The 20,577-nt window shown below is 42.0% G+C and overlaps 1 protein-coding gene across 1 annotated transcript in view; it reads right to left on the bottom strand.

Moving 5' to 3' along the window:
* The window catches only part of rad50 (RAD50 homolog, double strand break repair protein), a 33,763-nt gene that overhangs the window by 9,051 nt on the left and 4,135 nt on the right, over nucleotides 1-20,577 (bottom strand). The window contains exons 7-24 of the mRNA XM_033610882.2: nucleotides 19,275-19,403; nucleotides 18,082-18,247; nucleotides 17,738-17,796; nucleotides 16,436-16,570; nucleotides 16,070-16,276; nucleotides 15,751-15,933; nucleotides 15,441-15,598; nucleotides 15,153-15,328; nucleotides 14,477-14,714; nucleotides 12,752-12,941; nucleotides 12,402-12,528; nucleotides 8,512-8,705; nucleotides 8,218-8,328; nucleotides 7,816-7,908; nucleotides 6,768-6,881; nucleotides 6,438-6,565; nucleotides 6,125-6,226; nucleotides 5,739-5,861 (exon numbers count right to left, since the gene is read on the bottom strand). Coding sequence (XP_033466773.2) covers nucleotides 5,739-5,861; nucleotides 6,125-6,226; nucleotides 6,438-6,565; nucleotides 6,768-6,881; nucleotides 7,816-7,908; nucleotides 8,218-8,328; nucleotides 8,512-8,705; nucleotides 12,402-12,528; nucleotides 12,752-12,941; nucleotides 14,477-14,714; nucleotides 15,153-15,328; nucleotides 15,441-15,598; nucleotides 15,751-15,933; nucleotides 16,070-16,276; nucleotides 16,436-16,570; nucleotides 17,738-17,796; nucleotides 18,082-18,247; nucleotides 19,275-19,403 — 2,633 coding nt within the window. The remainder of the gene's footprint in view (nucleotides 1-5,738; nucleotides 5,862-6,124; nucleotides 6,227-6,437; nucleotides 6,566-6,767; nucleotides 6,882-7,815; nucleotides 7,909-8,217; nucleotides 8,329-8,511; nucleotides 8,706-12,401; nucleotides 12,529-12,751; nucleotides 12,942-14,476; nucleotides 14,715-15,152; nucleotides 15,329-15,440; nucleotides 15,599-15,750; nucleotides 15,934-16,069; nucleotides 16,277-16,435; nucleotides 16,571-17,737; nucleotides 17,797-18,081; nucleotides 18,248-19,274; nucleotides 19,404-20,577) is intronic.

Raw genomic sequence — 20,577 nt, 5'->3', positions numbered from 1 at the left:
AAAAAAAACAACCAAAAAAAAAAACAACTAAAACTATTTTCATAATAGTTTTCTTTGATTGACTAATTCATTAATTGATTAATTGCCTAATTATTTCATACACAGAAAGAAAATGTTAAGTCCAACCCTACAGTGAAGCCACACATTTTGCAAAACCTTCATGTGTTTACCACATCGGTTTCCAGTCCATAATGGTGACAAAAGATAACAATTCTTACTCACAATGACTGACGTGTTTTACTGCAGAAACTTACACCTACACACAGTGCTACAACAAATGTCGTCACTGCTTTGCTTTTGTGGTGAATGGGTGTGCTTTTGATCAGCGCTGCCAACTGTTTTCCAACTAAAGCTAGCTCCAGTCACTACGAAGAGATGATGTCATGCGTTTCTATGCATATTGGTGATGTCACTGTGCATTGATGCGCATTGTGAGTTACTGGAAGCATTTTACAACGTTGTTGAATTAGATTCAACAGAAAAATGCTCAAAACATTTGGTGTATTCTGTCGTCATGCCTGTCCTACACCTACTGACTGTGTTCTTGGCAGATGAGCCTTGAACTGCAGCAACTCTGAGCAGCAGGCATGGGAATAAATAAAATTAGAATATATTTAACTATATTTCTCTTTTTCCTCTATGGTTTGAATAAGTCGCTTAATTTGTTGCTGGTCATTTTTTAGAAATAAAATAAAGACAGTCTGAAAAGTCGGTAAATCTAGCAAGATAGTTGCCGAGTTGGCAACACTGCTTTTGAATAATTCAGTACAAGCTAGGTCACTAGATGGTATACTGGACGTTAAGCAATAATGTTCTACTGTGTCATGACATTCAAAAGTGGCATTATATTTGTTGATAACAGCTGCACAGTTGGCCAGTTATCGCAATAATGACCTGGTGAATCATATGTCACTGTATTGATATCCAACTGATGACACTGAGATGGGTTAATGCTACTGCTGATAATCTGCACTACAGCTGCGTGATGCAACATTAGCTTCACACTGCCAGGACAAGCTGCTTCACTGGATTCAGAGTGCTACAGTGATGAGCTCAAAACAATGACTGCATGCAAAAGACAATACAAAGAAAACTCTTCACAGGATGGCCCTAGTCGGTTGGCAGGATGTGTGGTGACACTGTGTCACTGTGCTGTCCTTATTAGTAAGTAACTGATATTACTGTTCAAGTTTCCAACACACAAGCAACTGACTTTTAGCTAACAACCCACAAACTTTGTTGTGGGCTTTAAAGACTAACTTCAAAGGGCCTGATAAGGAGGACAGCAGACAGATATCTCATGACAGGAAAATTACTAAGGATGGTTTGACAAAGGATGTGCTGCGAAGCTGAGACTAAATCTTACACTGCTACCTACTTGTAAGCATGAATCGCCTTTCATAAACAAGATGTTATCATAATGTTTTCTTTTCATTCTTTTCTGTAACTATTTTTCCTCAGTGTTCGTCTTCTTTATACAAATCTCTGCAAATCAAAGAAGTGACTTCAGAGCTGTTTTTGATTGTTGGCTCTTCTAAATGAGGGGCACCCAGCCTTTGTACACTTCAGATCTACTTTTACATTTTTTCAGCATCACAAGATCTATCAGTCCCAAATTAGCCTCAGTCCCATGATGAGTTCAGGGTAGCTACACATTTTCATGGACAAAATTTCCATGACTTTCTAAGGACCCATAATAATTGTTGTTGGGTTTTTTTTTTTTTTGCTCCACTTGCCCAGCACATCTCAAACATTTTAGATTCAAACTCTATTTGACTATAATTTCAGTTAGCTGGCATACCTGAAGGGAGAGACAGAACATGCAGAGAAAATGGAGAAACGTATATGATGGTAAACAAAATGTCACCCATTGACTTATATTATAGCTACATAACATCGACATCTACAGGCAATAAATATGACGTTATACATTACATGTAAGGTTATCCACGGAAGATTACATAACATTTTCATCATACAAAACAAACTTCTAAGACTTTTCCAAAACTTTCAATGATTTTACTAATTCCATGACATTCCCAGACCTGGAAATTGCAACTGTGAAATTCCATTAATTTTTTACTTTGGGAACTCTGAGTTGAACAAAGCTACTTATATACAGCAGACATGTTTTATATTTTGGAAAAGGGATTAAACATCTTTAATGGGCATTGGGAGAAGGATGTTAGATTCTCATAATCAGGGGTGTAGCAGCTGGTGGCAAGTCTCAAGCAGGCGGATAGGTGGTCACCTGTCATGGTGGATCGGAACTTGGCCTTTGTGGGTTTTTATGTGGGAGAAGGCAGATTCACAAAAGTGGGTGGATCCAAATAGGGCTGACAGGCAAAAAAAGCATATCTTCTTACATTAGGATACATCTCTTCTGAGAGCAGGTGCCAAAATTCACCCTTTATGTCACCAGTAGCTGCCCTGGATTTCACCTTAACGTCATCCTGAAGGGTGAGAATTTAGTGTCCAGGAGGAATAGTGTTCCCACTTTGGAGGTAATATCACCCACATCCCGAGTGATGCAAAGTCTGTGAAACGGTTTTCAAACTCAGATGCAATGCTCTGAACTTGTTCAATGTAATGGGCACTTTCGAGTTGAGCTGCATCATTGCCCTGACATTCGAGTTCTGACTGCATGTTTTGAAAGTAGTGCAGGTCCTGGTGCTGCAGCTTGGTTGAAAGCAGCTGTAGTTTGAGCTTATAAGTGTTCAAAATGCTAGTTCAGTCAGTGAGAAACATTAAGTCCATGAGCAACTGCTTGTCATCAAGCTCTGCATACAGTGCACCTTTAGACTGCCTGAGAAACTCTCTCACTTAAGGCAACAGCTTGCAAAATCTCACCAGAAATTTGCCATTCTTCAGCCATCACACGTTGGGCTTCATTATCTTCCACCTGAGCCTGGATAGCCTCCTTGAAAGGCTCCTCTTACAAATGATATTCACAGTCTTCGTGTTAACTTCCATCACATCTCTCATGTTCAACACCCGCCATTTCAGGTGCTGCATCAGTGGTAACGGAGACTAGTTTAGAAATAGGCAGGAAAATATCCTCTTCTCAAGTACATCCTTTCAGAGGGAAAATGTCCAGTCCAGTGTCCAGGGCACTCATGTTGTTGAACATGTAAATACACAACAGTGCCACATGTGTGATGTCTGGACTCATCAAATTGAAGGGAAACACACTCACAACTCTCAAAAGTCTTTTTTTAAGTTTATCCTCAATGTTTTCTGCTATTTCCACACATTGCCATGCTACTGTATTTCGGGATAAGCGAATATCCTTGACAGCTGCCATGATCAGAGTTTTTATTTTTAAAATCTCCAAACAGCCGGTCCACAAGCCCAAAAACGGCCTCGTTCACCATCTCTCCATCTTTGAACGGCTTTTATGTTTCATGAGGATCTGACTCACTCGATACGATGCTGTGGTGGCTGCAGAGCTGGGCAATATGACGACTATGTACATTATATCTATATATTTTTGAGCAAGATATAAATCTGGACAACACCGTTTATATCGATACAGAGTCAAGTTGGGTTACATAATGCATTCCAGTGTTCATCTTTCCTCTCTCACAATCTCCGCACAGCTCCACCCCACTAATTCACTCACATAGTCTCCAGTAACACTAAGAGAGACACTGAGCTGCTACTCTGTTTAATCTGTTAATTAGTCTATAGTGCGACATTGGTGTGTATCTTGCACGTGCTACACTTAATCAAACTTTGAGATGAATGAAATGACTGCAGCAGCACACGTGCAATCCAGCACTGCTAGATTGTGTGGTGATTGTAAACGCGTCGCTGGTAGTCTATTTTAGGACACTGAGACATCGCCTGGATGCAGGCAACAGATGTTTAAATAATGCAGCGACAACACAGGCATTTAATATATAAGAAGTATATAACGCGGACATTGTCTCTCACCCCTTCCCTCCCTTGTCTTCTCTGTTGATGCTATGTGCATAAATAAGATTGATAGTTTAAATAAATCAAAAATAATTAAATCATTTTCCAGCACTAGATTCATTTGAAAGGCCATGGAAAGCGACTTTAACTCCCCCTACAAAAATTTTAATTGTTCCAAGCTACAGCAGATTTAGGCCAACTTGATACTTATATACTTATGTTAAAGTTTTGTGTCCTGTGCTGCAAACCTTAAAACTTGTGTAGCTCCAGTGCTGTGTGCAAAATGTTCATGTACAGCCCTGCCATTTCTTTTATATCAGTTTTCATTTACATGTTGTGCTGCTGTATATTTTCAAACAGGGAAAAAATCCCTGTCTTTGCATTTTATTTTGATCACAGTCTCTTTTTATAAAAGCGCTTGTAACATCTCAAATGCGGCTTTGACTTGCAACTTAAAACATGTGGCCCATTTTGTAGAAAATAATGAGAGATATATCGTGCATCGCCATTCAGCCTGAAAATACCGACATAGGAGTTTTTTTCTAACTCGTCCAGCCCTATGTGTTTGCTTTTCCCATGGTGCTTGGCCTTGTGAAAATGGGCTGCTGTGCTGCTAGTTAAGATTCCAGTTCTTGAGTCTTGAGTTTTTTGGGAGTTTTTGGGAGCCCACCTTTGGCTGGGAAATCTCTCTAGTAGGTTTTGTGTATGGTTTTAAAATGCCGTTTTAGGTTGCCCTTATTTCCTAGAGTGATACAAACTTTGGATAATCCTTTCCATTACATGTAAAAATGATATGTCTTCCAATTGTTATCTGTTCCATTATTTGTTTTGCTACAAACATGCTAACACCACAGGTTAGTCCACGTCTTGCTTTACGGCTTAGCTAGCAGCACAGCATGGCTCAAATTCAGCCTGTCTTCCGCTTTGTCGACGAAGAGCCCATCATGTTACACCTTACCTAGCCAGTAGATAGCATATGTGACAACAAAATAAAACTGCATAGACTGACTGGTTGAATCTAAGAAACTGACACTACGAAGATCTGTGTAGAGAATCGTTACATACGCTCATTACCCAAAAATGATATTGTGATCCACCTGTAAGAACCCCATGATAAACTAGATTTCAGATAACTACATTGCAGTCAGCAACACTGTGTGTTACACTATTTATTAATTCTCTATCATAATCACACGTGGTTGCATTTCTCTGTGGTTTTACGGTGAAATCACTCTTTAAGATCTGTTTTCAGTTTGTGTCATTCTATACGTACATATACACTTTCCCAAGCTGAGTCAACATCTCTGACATTTGCTTCTACGAGCACCGCCCTCCGCGGGGGGAAAAAACATAACAAACAGACGATATTTTCGCGATAATAATACAAGTTACATAAACTGCATCCGTCATTTCCAGCTCACAACCTCAATTATGAAAATTCTGGGAGAAATCTGGGGCGTTGGTGGCTTAGTGGTAGAGCAGGCACCCCATGTGCAAGGCTGTTGCCGCAGCAGCCCGGGTTCAAATCCAGCCTGTGGCCCTTTGCTGCATGTCACTCCCACTCTCTCTCTCTCTCTCCCCCCTTCACGCTTGTCTGTCCTGTCACCATAAAGGTTAAAAATGCCCAAAAAATATCTTTGAAAAAAAAAAAAAGAAATCTGCTTTGGTAATTGATTTGTGTTTTCAATATCAGGTGATAGAAAAACACCACTAACACTAATACCTCATGCTCCATTGCAATCTCTGATTAGTTAATACTTTGTAGTTAACACCTACTTTAAGTGTGTGTGTGTGTGTGTACATGTTTGGGCAACACTTACTGATCAAGGGCCTTGTAGTAGAGATCCAGGTCTTTAATGACCAGCTCTGTCGTCCTCATTGTGATCATCTTGTTTTTGTAGCGCTCATCAGCTTTGTCATACTGATCTTCTCGCAGCTCTTTTCTGCAAACAATCGATTCATAGAGGAAGTTCAATTCATGAGAAAGAAATCATGGTATTGATAAAACAAATACCGTTGTAGCAAAAGGCCTGGACATAACCAACAACTACATGTGATTCTATTGTTCGGTAATTGATGAAGATGTTAACAGGAAATCACTTATTTTAGATCCAACATATGGTATATGGTATAATAAAGAACATCTCAGCTGAATCTGGTTTAGCTCTGTACTGCATAAACCCAACAACAGCTCTGCCTATCTCACCTGCATTCCAGTATTGCCTCCTCGAAGCCTTTTTGACGACCCAGCGCAATACTGCGGTTCTTCTTCAACTCTTCCAACTTGCGCTCCGCTTCACGCCGTTCTCTGGACAATCACATGAAGCAAAGAGGTGAAAACACTGTCGCAAACTTCTAATATTACTTCCTGCGTGACCATGAGTAACCTTCACAAGAGTGACACTGCCAAGGGGATAGAGATTGAGGATGTCTTGAAAAGGTAGCCTCTGTGCAGTTTGGCTCCCTTTGATCAAATTAATTGATATTACAGATAATTAACAAGAGTGTTGTGCTCTTACTGGCGCAGCTGCAAGACTTGCATGTTGCCCATTTCTTTCAGAAGAGCCTCACGTTTAGACACAACCTCCTTTAACTCTTCAACACGTTTCCTTAAGGTCAGGTTGTCCTGCAACCAGCGCTCCTGGACCTAAGAGACATACAAAAAGTTATACTTTTATGCTGCCTATCTTCTCTTTGCATCTTTTAAGTGGATGAATTTCCAGAAACTCAGACTCTATGAGGGCCTGACTTGCATCAACAAAGATGGCGGACTGAATTTACAACTTTCTTTGAAAAGAAAAGAGACAAAAAGATGAGAATGAAGACAATAATGACTCATTGGGCTGTACCTTCTGAGTGTCTATGTCCTGACGGATGTTTCCCATCTCCTTGGTTATCTTGTCTTTATGCTTCTCAGCTTCATGCAGCTGAGTGTTGGTTTCTTGAAGCTCAGACTCTTTTTGCTGCAGCAACAACAGACAAAGTCAATGAAGTTGTTCAGTACTTTCAAAAGTGAATAATCTGACACAATCAAAGCCAAGCTTCTGCAGCCAATATCAAAGGAAACAATAGCCCCTTTTACACTGCCAGATTTTTGGCGAATGTTGGGCCGTTTTGCCGGCAAGCTGCAGGCGTTTAGACACACAAAGCCGGATTGGCGAGTTGATCCGAGGTGCCCAGTTTTCGACCTCGTAGGGTAGACATATTGGCGGAACCCTTTTAGTTTAAAAAGACCAAGGAGCTGTTGATGACTTGTGGGAGGAGCTGTTAATGATGCCGCTTGTGCCAGCCACTGACGGTGGATAAACAGGAAACAGATGATAGCAGGAATTAGCAAGCAGCTAGTAGCAAGAGGGAAACACAAACCTCACGGACACTGTAAAGATGAGCAACTGGGGAGACAAGGAATTGCGCGCCCCCCTTGCCCTCGCAAATGAAGAGGCCATTAACCGTCAGATGACGGGACGGTGAAGGACGGGCCGACTTATGAGAGAATCGCCAAAGGACTGACTAGCTGCGGCTTCCCTCCCACGTCACTGTTTACGTCACACGCTAAGCTACACGTTTTGTTACTTGCTCACGCCCCCCATTGCCCCGAAAAAGGCGCATTCTGTATAAACAAAAGTAGGTAGGCGGCATTTTGCTGCACTCCCCGATTTTGTTTTTATACTGCCAATGCTGAAAGAAGACTGATTGGGCTTTCCTGCAAATTTGCACAACTCCTATTTAAAAAGGGCTAATGACAAAGAAAAAGGAAAGCTGGTGTTTCAGAGTGAACGAAGACAGCATACATTTACCTTTCATGATAACCATGTGTATGTAATGTCTGTCACAAAATAAGCCATGGAGGTAGCAGAAACATAGATGCATCAAGTATGTTAGTGGCAAACATGTTACCTCTTTGTATTCGTCTTTGCCGTCATCAACATATTTGGTGATGTCTCTTTCCAAAGAGGTGATCGCCTTCACTTTCTCTTTAATGGCGTTGATCTGTCAGAGGCAAAGGGTCAGAATTGTGATTCGAGTATGAGTAATCAGCAGAGGAAGCTTAACACTGCTTTTAATCCATCCTTACAGTTTTTTGTGTTGCCTAATTTGCTGTAGAAATACTTTCAAAGTACACTCTTAACCGCTAACTTCAATAACTGGCTGTGCTTTCTAAAATAACTAATGTTTTGTCATCAAATATATCCAGTGATTAAATGTGAGTGAAACAACAGTTTGTTTCAGAATTATTTGCTGATATCAGTACAGAGAAAGAGTACAGTGATAGAGAGACAAAACTGAGAATGTGTCCACCTTCTCCTGCCCCTCCTCCTGCTTTTGCCTCTTGCGCTCCACCAGCTCCTTCTTCTCCTGTTGCAGCTTCTCCAGAGCTACAGACAAAGGGGACAGCTGTTCCTTCGCTTCCTGGCCGGACACAACGTAATAATAAAAATTCCGATGTGAAAAATGTGCATTGCAGTCTTTATTCAGAGGGTGAACTTGAACTTAAAAACGTGAAGGTGTAAGCACTACAAAAATCTTTATCTACTGTAATTCACAGCTGCCTCTATATCAGCATCTTACACATACAAAAGCAGTAACATGTACCCTGATGTCCCTGGTAAAGGCCTGTATTTCAGTGGTGAACTCGACACACTGCTCCTCAAGTTGCTGCTGTTTCTGCAAATCACTGCTCAGCTGCAGTTTCTCTGCTCTCGTCTCATTCACGGCACTTTTCAGCATCTGAATCTGATCCTGCTGGTCCTGGATCAGCTTACGTTTCAGCTCCATCTTGCTGGAGGCTGCAAAGACACAAAAATTTACAAACAGGCAGAGCCAAAAAGTCTTACAATTGCCTCAAATTTATTCTGTCTTCCATCCATTTAAGCATGCTTCGAGTCTCTGAAAGTTAATTTTATTTCCTTTACTTATATGGCAAAAAACAAAAAATATTGTGGCTTAGAAGGTGCGAAAAACACAATTCCCAAAATTCTGACCCAAGCTTCTACAAAATGGTCACTGTGGTCTGACTTTAAGATGCATACAGTACTGTGAATCTACATCACTGAGATACTTAGCCAATTTTTGACTCAGCTGCCAGTTTATTAGGTACACCTAGCTCAATCTAATGCAGTCTAACACAGCAGTCGTGCAATAAACCCTTCCTTCACGAAGGTTCAAATGTTCTTTTAGTTGTAACTGTTTCAGAGGTGTTGATTCAACTGCATGACCATTTTGGAGGATGTAATATGTGGTGCAGGTGAACTGTATTGCATTACACAGAGAAATGCTTCTGCACTGTCCTGCACTGGGTCAGTACCCAGTGGGTAATCCATTGTGTAAGGGGTAAAAAATATAATAATATCAATTCACAGGTATGGGTATGGAACATACATCTTATTCTAGGCTAAGCTAATATTGTCAAGCCTAATCAGCTGTCAGGACTTTTTTTTTTTTTTATTATGAAAGCTATGTTCTCACCAACCCAGCATTGAATGCAGACAGTAAAGAGAGCTGTCATCGGCTGGATTTGTGATTCAAGAACACAGGACACAGCTTATATCAGGGACTGTGGATGATGTTCTTTTTCTGCACAGCAATCTCAGCAACATAGATGGTTAATTACGATTTGAATTCATGTCAGATGTTCCAATTGCACAAAAATAGTACAAATAAAGCACTTTAAAGTGAGTGAGTGTATAGTCTGTGTGTTCAGTCACCAGTTGGGTTTATCACTGGTGGGACTTTGATTAATGGGTTGGGTCAGACCCAGATTTGTCTTTGAAAAAATAGTGGGTATCTGATTGACTCCAGTAATGATCTGTATGGGTGGTGGGAACGGATTTGCCAAACCAGAGCCCTGCAGGACTCTGCCTCACTGATATTAATAAAGTGAAAAATACCTATCAGTATTATGTGATCAACTTTAACTTCAGAAGAGAAAATTAAAGCAACACACTGGAGTTTTTGAGCCCTCAAAATATATATCCAAGATCCTTGTGATGGTACATCAACTCACAATAGGTTGGATGACACCTCCGTCATTGTTCGAGAGCATCTGTTTCGCTTGCACTGGCACTATGCAGTTTCAGGGTTCAGGTAGGAACCCGGACACAAAAAGGACTACAAAATTTGGCTGCTTTACGGCATAAGTCATATCCTCCTCCTCTCTTTAGAGTAGCACAGCCGAACCGAGGTGAATGAAGTTAGATGTGGCTGTCATGGCTGAAGCGACAAAGAAAAGGAAGAAGGTGAAGGTGTTGTCCGAGGAGGCAAAGAAAAGAAAACGGGAGAGCGAACAAGGATTATTATTGGCCCAGCTTTCACACGCTGGCGAGAGCTGAAAGAGGAGGAGGGATGCCCGACCGATGGTGACCTGGCGCTGTTACTGCTGTTACCCTCTACTGAGGTGACTCACTGTCTGCAGGTCGGCTGCCTCAGGTACATTTTAAGATAAAGTGTTAGCCTACATACAGACAGCTTTCATTTTAGTTTGTCTTTAAAAGTTTGCTGTCAGCACTGCGAGCGCGATGTGCTTGTGTCGACCGCGATCGTAAATCATGATAGTGGTCTCATGATAGAGACTGTGGACAGAGCAGGTTGATATATGGCTTTCTACATGCTGATCACATGTAGTGATAAAGTATTGGCTTGGCTGGCAAAGGTTTTATCGCACTTACAGTAACAAGCGTAGTTGTCGTCAACTAGAGTGATCTTGAAGTTATATTCCCTTCATCTGCATCGAGGCCTCTCTGCTGTTGTCTGACTTCACCCTGTTGTGTTTGTGTGAGTGCGCGCACGCGCTGTGAAGAGGAGGTCAGCCCTGACATGCAGAGAGCAACTCATTTCTGAGTTTCGAAAATGAATAAATAAATAAAGCAATCGGCCTAATCATGTATGTACAAAATGCTATAAGGCTACTTTACCTGTTCTGAAGACATGATGATCACGCATTACACGGCCAGCTGCAGGAAGTTCACCGGTATCTTTAGCTCGTCAACAAATGCACGCACAGAAAGATTTTTGCGACAGTTCTAACAGACAATGCCGTTTTTCGTCTGTAGGGGGACCTCGTGAGGTAAAAAGCACAATCCTCCATTGTGTTGCTTTAAAGGGATAGTGCACGCAAAAATGAAAATTCAGCCATTATCTACTCACCCATATGCCGACGGAGGCCCTGGTGAAGTTTTAGAGTCCTCACATCCCTTGCGGAGATCAGCGGGGGGAGTGGCTAGCACACCTAATGGCATATGGCGCCCCAGACTAAGGTCCAAGAACACAAAATTGAGTCCACAAAGTATCTCCATACTGCTCACCCGTAGTGATCCAAGTGTGCTGCAGCCCCGACATAAAAAGTTGTTTTGAAAAACGTCATATGAACTCTGTTTTTATCCTCACTGTAGCCTGTAGCTCTGACTGCTTCTCTGTGCTCCGCACTCACGTGCGCGCAGGGGGAGACAACAGTAACCACAGTAGCTAAAAGATAATTTGCATTACGGTCTTTTAGCAAAGGACAGCCCAACATGTCTGAAGACTTTGAAACTGAGGAGGAACAGCATTTCTTTGTTGAGCCCTATTTGTTTGAGCCCGAGTATACGGACGGAACTCAGGCTACTGGACGAAGCAGCCGCCGCAGCTCATGAGCCTAACCCTCAGCCAGCCGCAGAATACCGGAGTCGAGCACTGGAAACCTGGTGGTGTCGTTGTTTCAAATGCAAAGCAATGCCAACGGATGAGGAAAGTCTTTGCTGCTCAGACTGGGAATTGGCGATGCCTGCACCTGAGAATCTGGACATCAGTACTGACGAGACTGCTGCTCTTCAGAGACTGTGCATCACCGATCACCCTGAGCGCGCACACGTGAACGCAGAGCACAGAGAAGCAGTCAGAGCTACAGGCTACAGTGAGGCTAAAAACAGAGTTCATATGACGTTTTTCAAAACAACTTTTTATGTCGGGGCTTCAGGACACTTGGATCACTACGGATGAGCAATATGGAGATACTTTGTGGATTCAATTTTGTGTTCTTGGATGTTAGTCTGGGGCGCTGCCTGCCATTAGGTGTGCTAGCCACTCCCCCTGCTGATCTCCGCAAGGGATGTGAGGACTCTAAAACTTCACCAGGGCCTCCATTGGCATATGGGTGAGTAGATAATGGCTGAATTTTCATTTTTGGTTGCACTATCCCTTTAAGATTGATGTTAAAATTATAACCCAAATTGCCTGTTGTGAACGTCTTTCAGACTTTGAGAGCAAATGAAAAAATTGATGTTATACCATATTATAACAGATATTTTATGTGTGATATGATTAAGTTAAAGGGGACTTGTTTAATATTGTTGACCCGTGTACAGCATTTTAACCTTATTCCCTGAATTTCAGCAATTAAAGCAAAGACGAGTAAAATACCAGTGGTGGCAAAACTACAACATGACACCCAAACTGTAGACACACAGCATTTCCCTCTAAATGGGTACAACTGTATGATGTCATCTTACTGGTGTCCAGCCTGTGCTGAGTTTCTTGTTTCTCTTGACTGACTTGCTGGATGGTTCTGGTCAGGTCTACTCCCTGGAGTTTGGCTGCCTGCTGAGCTATTTTCCTCTCCAACTCTTTAAGGTCCATCTGGAAAGAAAAATACAGTGAGGTAATGAACAACATGGAAAAAGGAGATGTATATAAATTTCTAGGGATATGTAAAGTCTTGTGATGTTTCTTTCGTTTTTTTGCTGCTGTTTGTGAGTTTGATATAATTAAAACTGACAAGAAAAGAAAGAGCCTCATAGTTTATATCTGGGGAATATGCAGATGGACTCGGGCGGAAAGACAGAAGGATGGAGGATGGTACCAGGTATCTGTCCATTAGAGATATGTCCTGCAGGCAGGCCTTGGCTGTGTCCTCCTCTGACATCAGGGTGCCAAGCAGCGTCTCCTGCTCCTCCACGTCGCCCTTCAGCCTCTCTATGTCTCTGTTCACAGTCTGCAGGCGGTTTCTCAACTCAGGCAACTCTTTTTCCTGAAGCTGTACAATGGACTGCCTGGAAGGCATGAACGAGAACAGAAAGACAATTAGCGATACTGTTCTAAATAGAGCGGAGAATAAAGATGTGTGTTACATTTCTTTAGATACTGTCATCCAATATTCACTCTTATTTGACTTCCTGTTGTTACTCAGGGAACTGTTTTCTCTGAAGCTTCCTGTGGATTTATAAAAGGATGCCCACAAGTTATGGCAAAAGTTTCAGCACAACCAGATCATTTGAGAATTGTCTAGGATTTCAGGTCCTGAGGGTACGCTGAACCTAAAACGCTAAGAAAAGGTTTCATCGTAACCTGTTAACTAAGACACATTAAGACAAACAGTGAAGAATCCGTTGCGATGGGTGCTAAAACTTTGGTGATGTTTGTTTCCATAAGTCACTAAATTAGTAGATGATGATCGTTGTCTTTCTCGGGTTTTCGGATACACAGTAAATCAGTTAACAAAATCATGACAACCGAGAAATCCTAATCTGCTGATGACAGCCACAAAAGAAAGCTTGAGTGAAAACAAGTGGATCTTGTTGAAACGTTAGATATAAAGGTTATTTTTAAAAACAAAAAAAAGAGGCTGGTGCGTCTTTTCTCTCTCAAAGGTAGGGTTCTGCTCAGGTCAGTAAAAGACAGCGGAGAGAACTACAGATAAAATCTCAATCATATGACAATCTGGCTCCATCTAGTGGACTAAAACATGCACTTCACTCTTTAACAAACGTGAGTAGAAACAGGACAAGGACTTTTTGTTCTTCATGGTGTAAATATATGAAATCAAATCAAGGGGAATATGAATAACTGAATGAAAACACAGATACTCAATTTGCAAGAGAGTAGGCTATGAAATAAGGAAAACTATGAAAATAAATTCTGAGTTACCCAAGTGACAGTAGCAGACTTATTCTGATACCAAACACAACTTTATTCTTAAAATTCTATATTTGTCCTTCATGTTTTTTTGATGGTCATTTATTTATTTCATGATTCATATTCAGTATAACAATCTTGTGCTACACAGCCCCAGTGGGCTGCTGAGAACTCATCCTCCTTTCTCTACATGCCAGACTGCTTGAATGAACACAGCTGAATATCTATTTTTAGTGTGACAAGCGAGTCTATAGTCTGTTGTTTGTGTGTGTGTGTGTGTGTGTGTGTGTGTGTGTGTATGATTGGGTGACTGAATGAATACATCAGGGATTTTTTTGACAATTTTAGTAGCCTGCTTTAAATGGTCTTGATCATGAGTAATTCATGTAGTCTAGTGCAAGACATTCAAATGAGGAACTGTATCCACTAATGAAGATGACGCTTGAGCTGATTTGGTTTTTGTTTATGGACACAACAGAAGAAAGGCAACCCTGAACACACCTGACATGTCTGAGCCTTCATTAGAGTGCATATAAAGTCAGTGAATCCTTGTTGTAGTGCCACTACAATGTCTATATTCCTTTTTTAAGTGTGAGAAGTAACAGAATGATTGATAGTCCTGTACACCTGTTGCACCATTACACAATCTCCAAAAAGCCAGCTTTCTCCATACCTGACAGGTCTGAGCGCCAACATCTCATCTCTCTTCCTCTCCTTCCTCTTCAGGTCCTGCTCTGTGTTTTTCAGCTTGTCTGGCACCAGGCGCAGCTTGGACTGCATGTCACTGATAACTTCCTGCAGATCAGACTCTGAGGGGAATGTCCGCTGACACACGGGGCAGCAGGGCTCTCTCTCCTCTGTCAGCTGGCTGATGAACTGGGTGTAAACTGCTGTGGCTCCGGCTAGCATGGCTATAAAAACACAGGTGGAGGGAGAGAGAATAAATTCATAATATCCTAATCTATGCTACTTCTATCACTTGGACTATGGGGTTAAAATGAGCACATACATGAGTTCAACTGCCACTGTGTCTGATACACAGTACAGTTATCTGCTCTTTGGTTGTTTTACTCCAAGCATAGAGACCAATAGTAAAACTGGTAGTGTCTGTACCTTTATCACTGACAGGTACAGTGTCACATTAATGTACCGCACATCAAATGGCAAGCATTGCATTGTGGTATGTTGAGTAAAAAGCGGTGCACATACTTGGCTTGTTCATCATTCATTCATTTGTTTGTTTGCTGGTTTTTCTTTCACTTCTCTGTATGAAGGGCTTCTCCAGGTCTAGACTATTGTTTGCGTCTATGTCAGGAAGTTACTTCTTATTTCTCTTTTGGATAATTCACCTCTTTGCTTGGAGATCTTCTCCAGATCGTCTCCCAGTTTGCTCAGGTCCTGCTCCAGATCCTGACTGCCACACACATTGAAGAACTTCTCTTCGTCGCCGGTTACCTGTTGCTCTTTCTTCCGTAGCTCAGCAGCGATGTGGCTTTTATTCTGCTCACTTGATGCCAGGTCCTTGCTGAAAGATTTTAAAATCAAGACATTGTTCAGGTCAGTGTCACAGGAAGTGATCTTTTTCTCATATTTCTTTTTATTATGTCTGAGCTTGAATGTAAATAAGGCTTACTGACTTGAGTTTGGCGAGTCTATCCCTGGTGCTGTTGATTTCCTTAGACTTGGAATAGATCCAGTCCTCCAGCTCTCTCTTCTTGGGGAAGTGACCCAGCAATGACACCAGATCCTCGCTGTGACGAGACTTGATCTTACGAACCTGCTCTTCCTTCTCCGTCTGGACGAGCAAAAGAGAAAAGATGAGAATAGGAAATGACAGGAGCCGGTGAGGAAGAAGGTGGACATATTCACAGTGCAAGAGGCTCAAGTCTGAGACTAGAAAGGGGGAGAATGTTTCACACCAGTTGCCTTCCAGTGGTTACACATTACCTTGTCTTTATTCAGCATGTCCATCTGCGTGCGGGCGGTGGTGTGTGTGTTGAGCATTCCCATCTCTTGGTCAAGCTGCCTCTGTGTGCGGTCAAGCTCAGCCTTTTCTCTCTGTAGCTCCACAACCTCGGCCTTCAGCTCATCCACGTTAGAGCTCTGAACTGCGCTCTGCAGCTCACGCTCCTGAAGAGGAAACACACACAAACAGAAAGAGATGCTATTGAACTGCCAAATCTGTTTCAACAAACAAGAAAACAATAAACTTAAACAAAACAACAGACACACTTTTACACACACTTTACACTGTGTGTATACTCACTGCTTTGGCCAGTTCATTCTCCAGCTCCTGCAGTCGGCTAGATGAACCCTCGAGCCTCTGCAGCTCTGCCCTGATGTTCCTCAGTTCTTGCTGCTTCTTTCCCTGCAGGTCCCTCTTCAACTCCACGGTTCTCTCCAGGCCGGTCTTCTTATCCCTCATTTCATCAATGGACTGCTGCTTCTGCTGCTCCTTTTCCTGCAGGTCCGCCTGAGTGGACAGAATAATAAAAGGAGGCATCAGGCACTACTGAATAGCTCATTTATTTACTCCATGTCTGTGGTATAAAATATTATGAACAGCATTGAGAAGAGAAGTGCTGTGACTTTTTTTTGTTGTTTTCAGAAATTAAACTAAAGCTTTTCTTACCATAACCTGAGAGAGTGTCTGTTTTTCCTGCTCCAGTCTCTGTGTGACGTGACGATTGAAGCTCTCAAGCTGAAGAGTGGAGAAGGGTGGGCGGTCGTAACCCTCCATGTCCAGATAGGACGACAAAGAGCGAACCTAAGAAAGAAATATGTAAGCACTTATATCAAACATGGTTCAAAATCTTTAGGTGCAGTCATTTTTAGGTATCAAGTGTCATTTTCAACATACTGCAAAAGTTTTTGTGTCTTTGTACATGGAAAAATATTAAGTTGTTACTGTACATGGTTACAGAAATGAAGGGACCCTTTGTTAAGCTGACAGGCAGGCTGTGTGTGTGGGCTTGACTTGCTCCTTACATTACATTACATTCATTTGGCAGTTACTTTTGTCCAAACAGACAGACAACCAGTGTTGGACTCATTACTCTAAAAATGTAATGTATTACTCAGTACACTTTTCAACAATGACATTACTTTACTTATCATTCCCCGCGAACAGTAATTTACTACTCGTTGTATTACTTTTTCACACCCCATAACACTGGCTATTGCGCATCTCCCCAAAATTCAGACGTGTGCCTCTGTGTGAATGTCAGGGTAACTGCTGTTAAGAGTAGCTAAGGCTAAATAGCTTCTTTTTTTTGACCTGGGGGTTTTGTGCTGCCTGTGACCGGTATTTTCCCAAGGCTCTGCCCGAAAGACTGAGGGTCACTTGTGGAGCAACATTTCATCTACCACATACCCAGCCACAGGCTTCATTACTTCTTCGTAGCCTGCAGCTGTCCTTGAGTAAAATCTGGGGTGTATTTCCTGGAGCTACAAGGGGTTGTGCTGTTGTAGTAGCCGAGGTGTTTCAGACAGGAGGTTTGAGGACGTGTTTTTTGCAGTGGAAAGAGTTTTAGTCCGACTACATGCAGCAACAGTGTTTTTGTCATCTTTCCTCCTGACAAAATCAAAGTGATGAAAACATTTCCAGCTGCGAAGGTAAGTGTTTCCAACTAGCTCGCTGCTTCGAGATGTTTAAAGAAATGAGTTTGCAGATGTGATGTTGTATTTCAGGTACTGTAAGTAGTGATGTGATATTAAATGCAGCGTTGTAACGAGTTGTTTGGTTTTGGGCTAACTGTCATATTAGTAATTAGATACACTACTTATCACTGGATGCATTACTGCCCAACACTGTTTACAACAATTGCATTCGACCTCTATGGGAATAACAGCTAGACGTCATCAAAAATGTAAGTGCATCCCTTTCAAACACTAAGAGTGTGTTCAGTGTTGCAGTACGAGAGCATGGAGGCACCTGAGTATCGCGGTTCTTGATATGTTGAGTGTGGCGATCAGCCTCCAGCTGCAGACGACCTGGGAACAGAGACAAGATTTCAGCAGCTAAGTTAGTCTGAAGGAAACATCCCTCTTCATTCCTACTGTCTATCCATCCATCCTTGTATCTATCACCAACATTTTTTTGTGCTTTATTCCTTAAGAGAATAACAGAGTATTCCATTGCACTCACAAACAATCAAGAATAAGACACATTCACTTATATATGGGTGTAAGGTCTGCTTAGAAATTCAGACAAAATGCTATTTTGGACAACGTTTTCAGACCTTTATAAGAGTGTTACATGTGTGCAGGTGTGTGTACCTTGTTCTACCAGGAGATCGGCCTTGACTCTGTTGAGTCTCTGACACTCCCGACCGGCTCTCTCCAGCTCCTTCTGGCAGTCTGTCAGCCTCCGCTCCTTCTCCCTCACCGTCCTCTGGTGGTTCTGGTAAATCTCCTGCAGCTGCTCATCTGAACCCTGGAACACCTGCCACATACACAGTTCACTGGGTTAGAGTGGCTCAGAAGCTCAATGACTACAACTTAGCAAAGTGACAGGGTCAGAGGTTTGAGCCCTGGGCAATGGATTTTTGAAAATGAGCTGGATGAAAGACACAGCATATTGACACTTCAGGAGTAACAATGTCACACAGTCACAGCATTACATTATTATTACATTATGAAAAGGTGGAAATGCCAAAAAATGATCAGCCTCTTTGCGACCAAAAGCAAATGGTAACTGTGGTCATAATTTTGACATAAACAAAATGTATATCAATCACACAAAGCACCTTAAATTCCCTACGAAGTCATGCTAACACACTGACAAAACAACACATGCCAACACATAGAAAATAGGGTGCTCAGTTTCTGGCACTTTCCCAGTCTCAAACAAAAGCAAACTCTCTTCAGATGCAGACACAAACACGACTGAGAGGCATCAAACAGATGGAACAAAAAGATTTCTGGTTCCTGTAAGGCAGACGAGCAGAAACATCCATCAGTTGTAAAAGACATTCATATCAATACAGACCAGTGATGAACCTCCTTGTCATTACAGAATTACAACAACCTCATTGGCCATCTGCAGTCTTTCTGCTAGCTTCCCATTTAGGTTAATGATACTTATAGAGCGGTGTCTGGAGAATCATTAAGCGGGTGTTTAGCTGAACAAACCCTCATGTCAGAGAGACAAATAGGAAGACTTGCTGTGTTTTCCTCTTTTTAAACTCGTCATCCCCGTTCATGCATTTCATTTTCTATCTCATTTCTTTTAATCCATCCTCTATTATCTTCCAAGCATCTTGTCAGGTTTCCCAAAACATTTTAGCCAATGTGCTGCCTCCACAATTAGTGGTATGTGAGCATTGATTTTAGTGCTGGAACCAGTTTCCTCTCATTCTTAATTAGTCATTTCTGTCTCTCATTCCTTAATGAGCTTATCCATTTTTACATCATAACAGTAACATGTGTATGTCAATGTTTACATGTGTATATGACATATTTTATGGTACCTGTTCCATTGTTTCCTCCAACTCCTTGTTGTCCTCCTCCATCTGTTTCTTCCTGCTGTCTAAAGCCTTGATGTCGTTGTCCAGCTTCATCACTTTCCCCAGTTTCATGTCAATATCGGTCAGTCGATTCTGAAAAATGTTAATAAAAGTTAATGAGCTACTGGTAGACATCAGACATGCTTACAACTGTAAACGTACTCTATGTTTAGCTTATATGCAGCTGCTGGGCTCTGTACAGTAGTTGACCAAATACCTTCACCTCTCTTTTTAGGACATGCAGAGCTAAAATAAGTACCTAACATACAGTACATGTAGATTTTTTTTCCCAGAGTGATACCAATATCTAGTGCTCCAACTCGTATTTGATTAATCTATTTGTTGAATGACTTTGATTACAATTATTAATGAAATACTATCGTCAAATATCTTAAAGGGATAGTGCACCAAAAAATGAAAATTCAGCCATTATCTACTCACCCATATGCCGATGGAGGCCCTGGTGAAGTTTTAGAGTCCTCACATCCCTTGCGGAGATCGGCGGGGGGAGCAGCTAGCACACCTAATGGTTGACGGCGCCCCAGACTAACGTCCAAGAACACAAAATTGAATCCACAAAATATCTCCAACATGCCCATCCGTAGTGATCCAAGTGTCCTGAAGCCCCGACATAAAAAGTTGTTTTGAAAAACATCATATGAACTCTGTTTTTAGCCTCACTGTAGCCTGTAGCTCTGACTGCTTCTCTGTGCTCTGCGTTCACATGTGTGCGCTCAGGGTGATCAGTGATGCACGGTCTCTGAAGAGCAGCAGTCTTGTCAGTACTGATGTCCAGATTCTCAAGTGCAGGCATCGCCAATTCCCAGTCTGAGCAGCAAAGACTTTCCTCATCCGTTGGCATTGCTTTGCATTTGAAACAACTACACCACCAGGTTTCCAGTGCTCGACTCCGGTATTCTGCGGCTGGCTGAGGGTTAGGTTCATGAGCTGCGGCGGCTGCTTCGTCCAGTAGCCTGAGTTCCACGTCTGTATACTCGGGCTCAAACAAATACGGCTCAACAAAGAAATGCTGTTCCTCCTCAATTTCAAAGTCTTCAGACATGTTGGGCTGTCCTTTGCTAAAAGACCGTAGTGCAAATTATCTTTTAGCTACTGTGGTTACTGTTGTCTCCCCCTGCGGTGCACGTGTCACGTGATGTAAACACAGGTAAGCAAAGCTCATGCTTTCGCTGGTCTCGCGCAAGCGCGCACACGTGAGCGCAGAGCACAGAGAAGCAGTCAGAGCTACAGGCTACAGTGAGGCTAA

The sequence above is a fragment of the Epinephelus lanceolatus genome, chromosome 11, assembly GCF_041903045.1.
Source record: "Epinephelus lanceolatus isolate andai-2023 chromosome 11, ASM4190304v1, whole genome shotgun sequence".
NCBI lineage: Eukaryota > Metazoa > Chordata > Actinopteri > Perciformes > Serranidae > Epinephelus > Epinephelus lanceolatus.
Note: the sequence above shows the minus strand (reverse complement) of the source record. Positions and strands in the feature narration are given on the sequence as shown.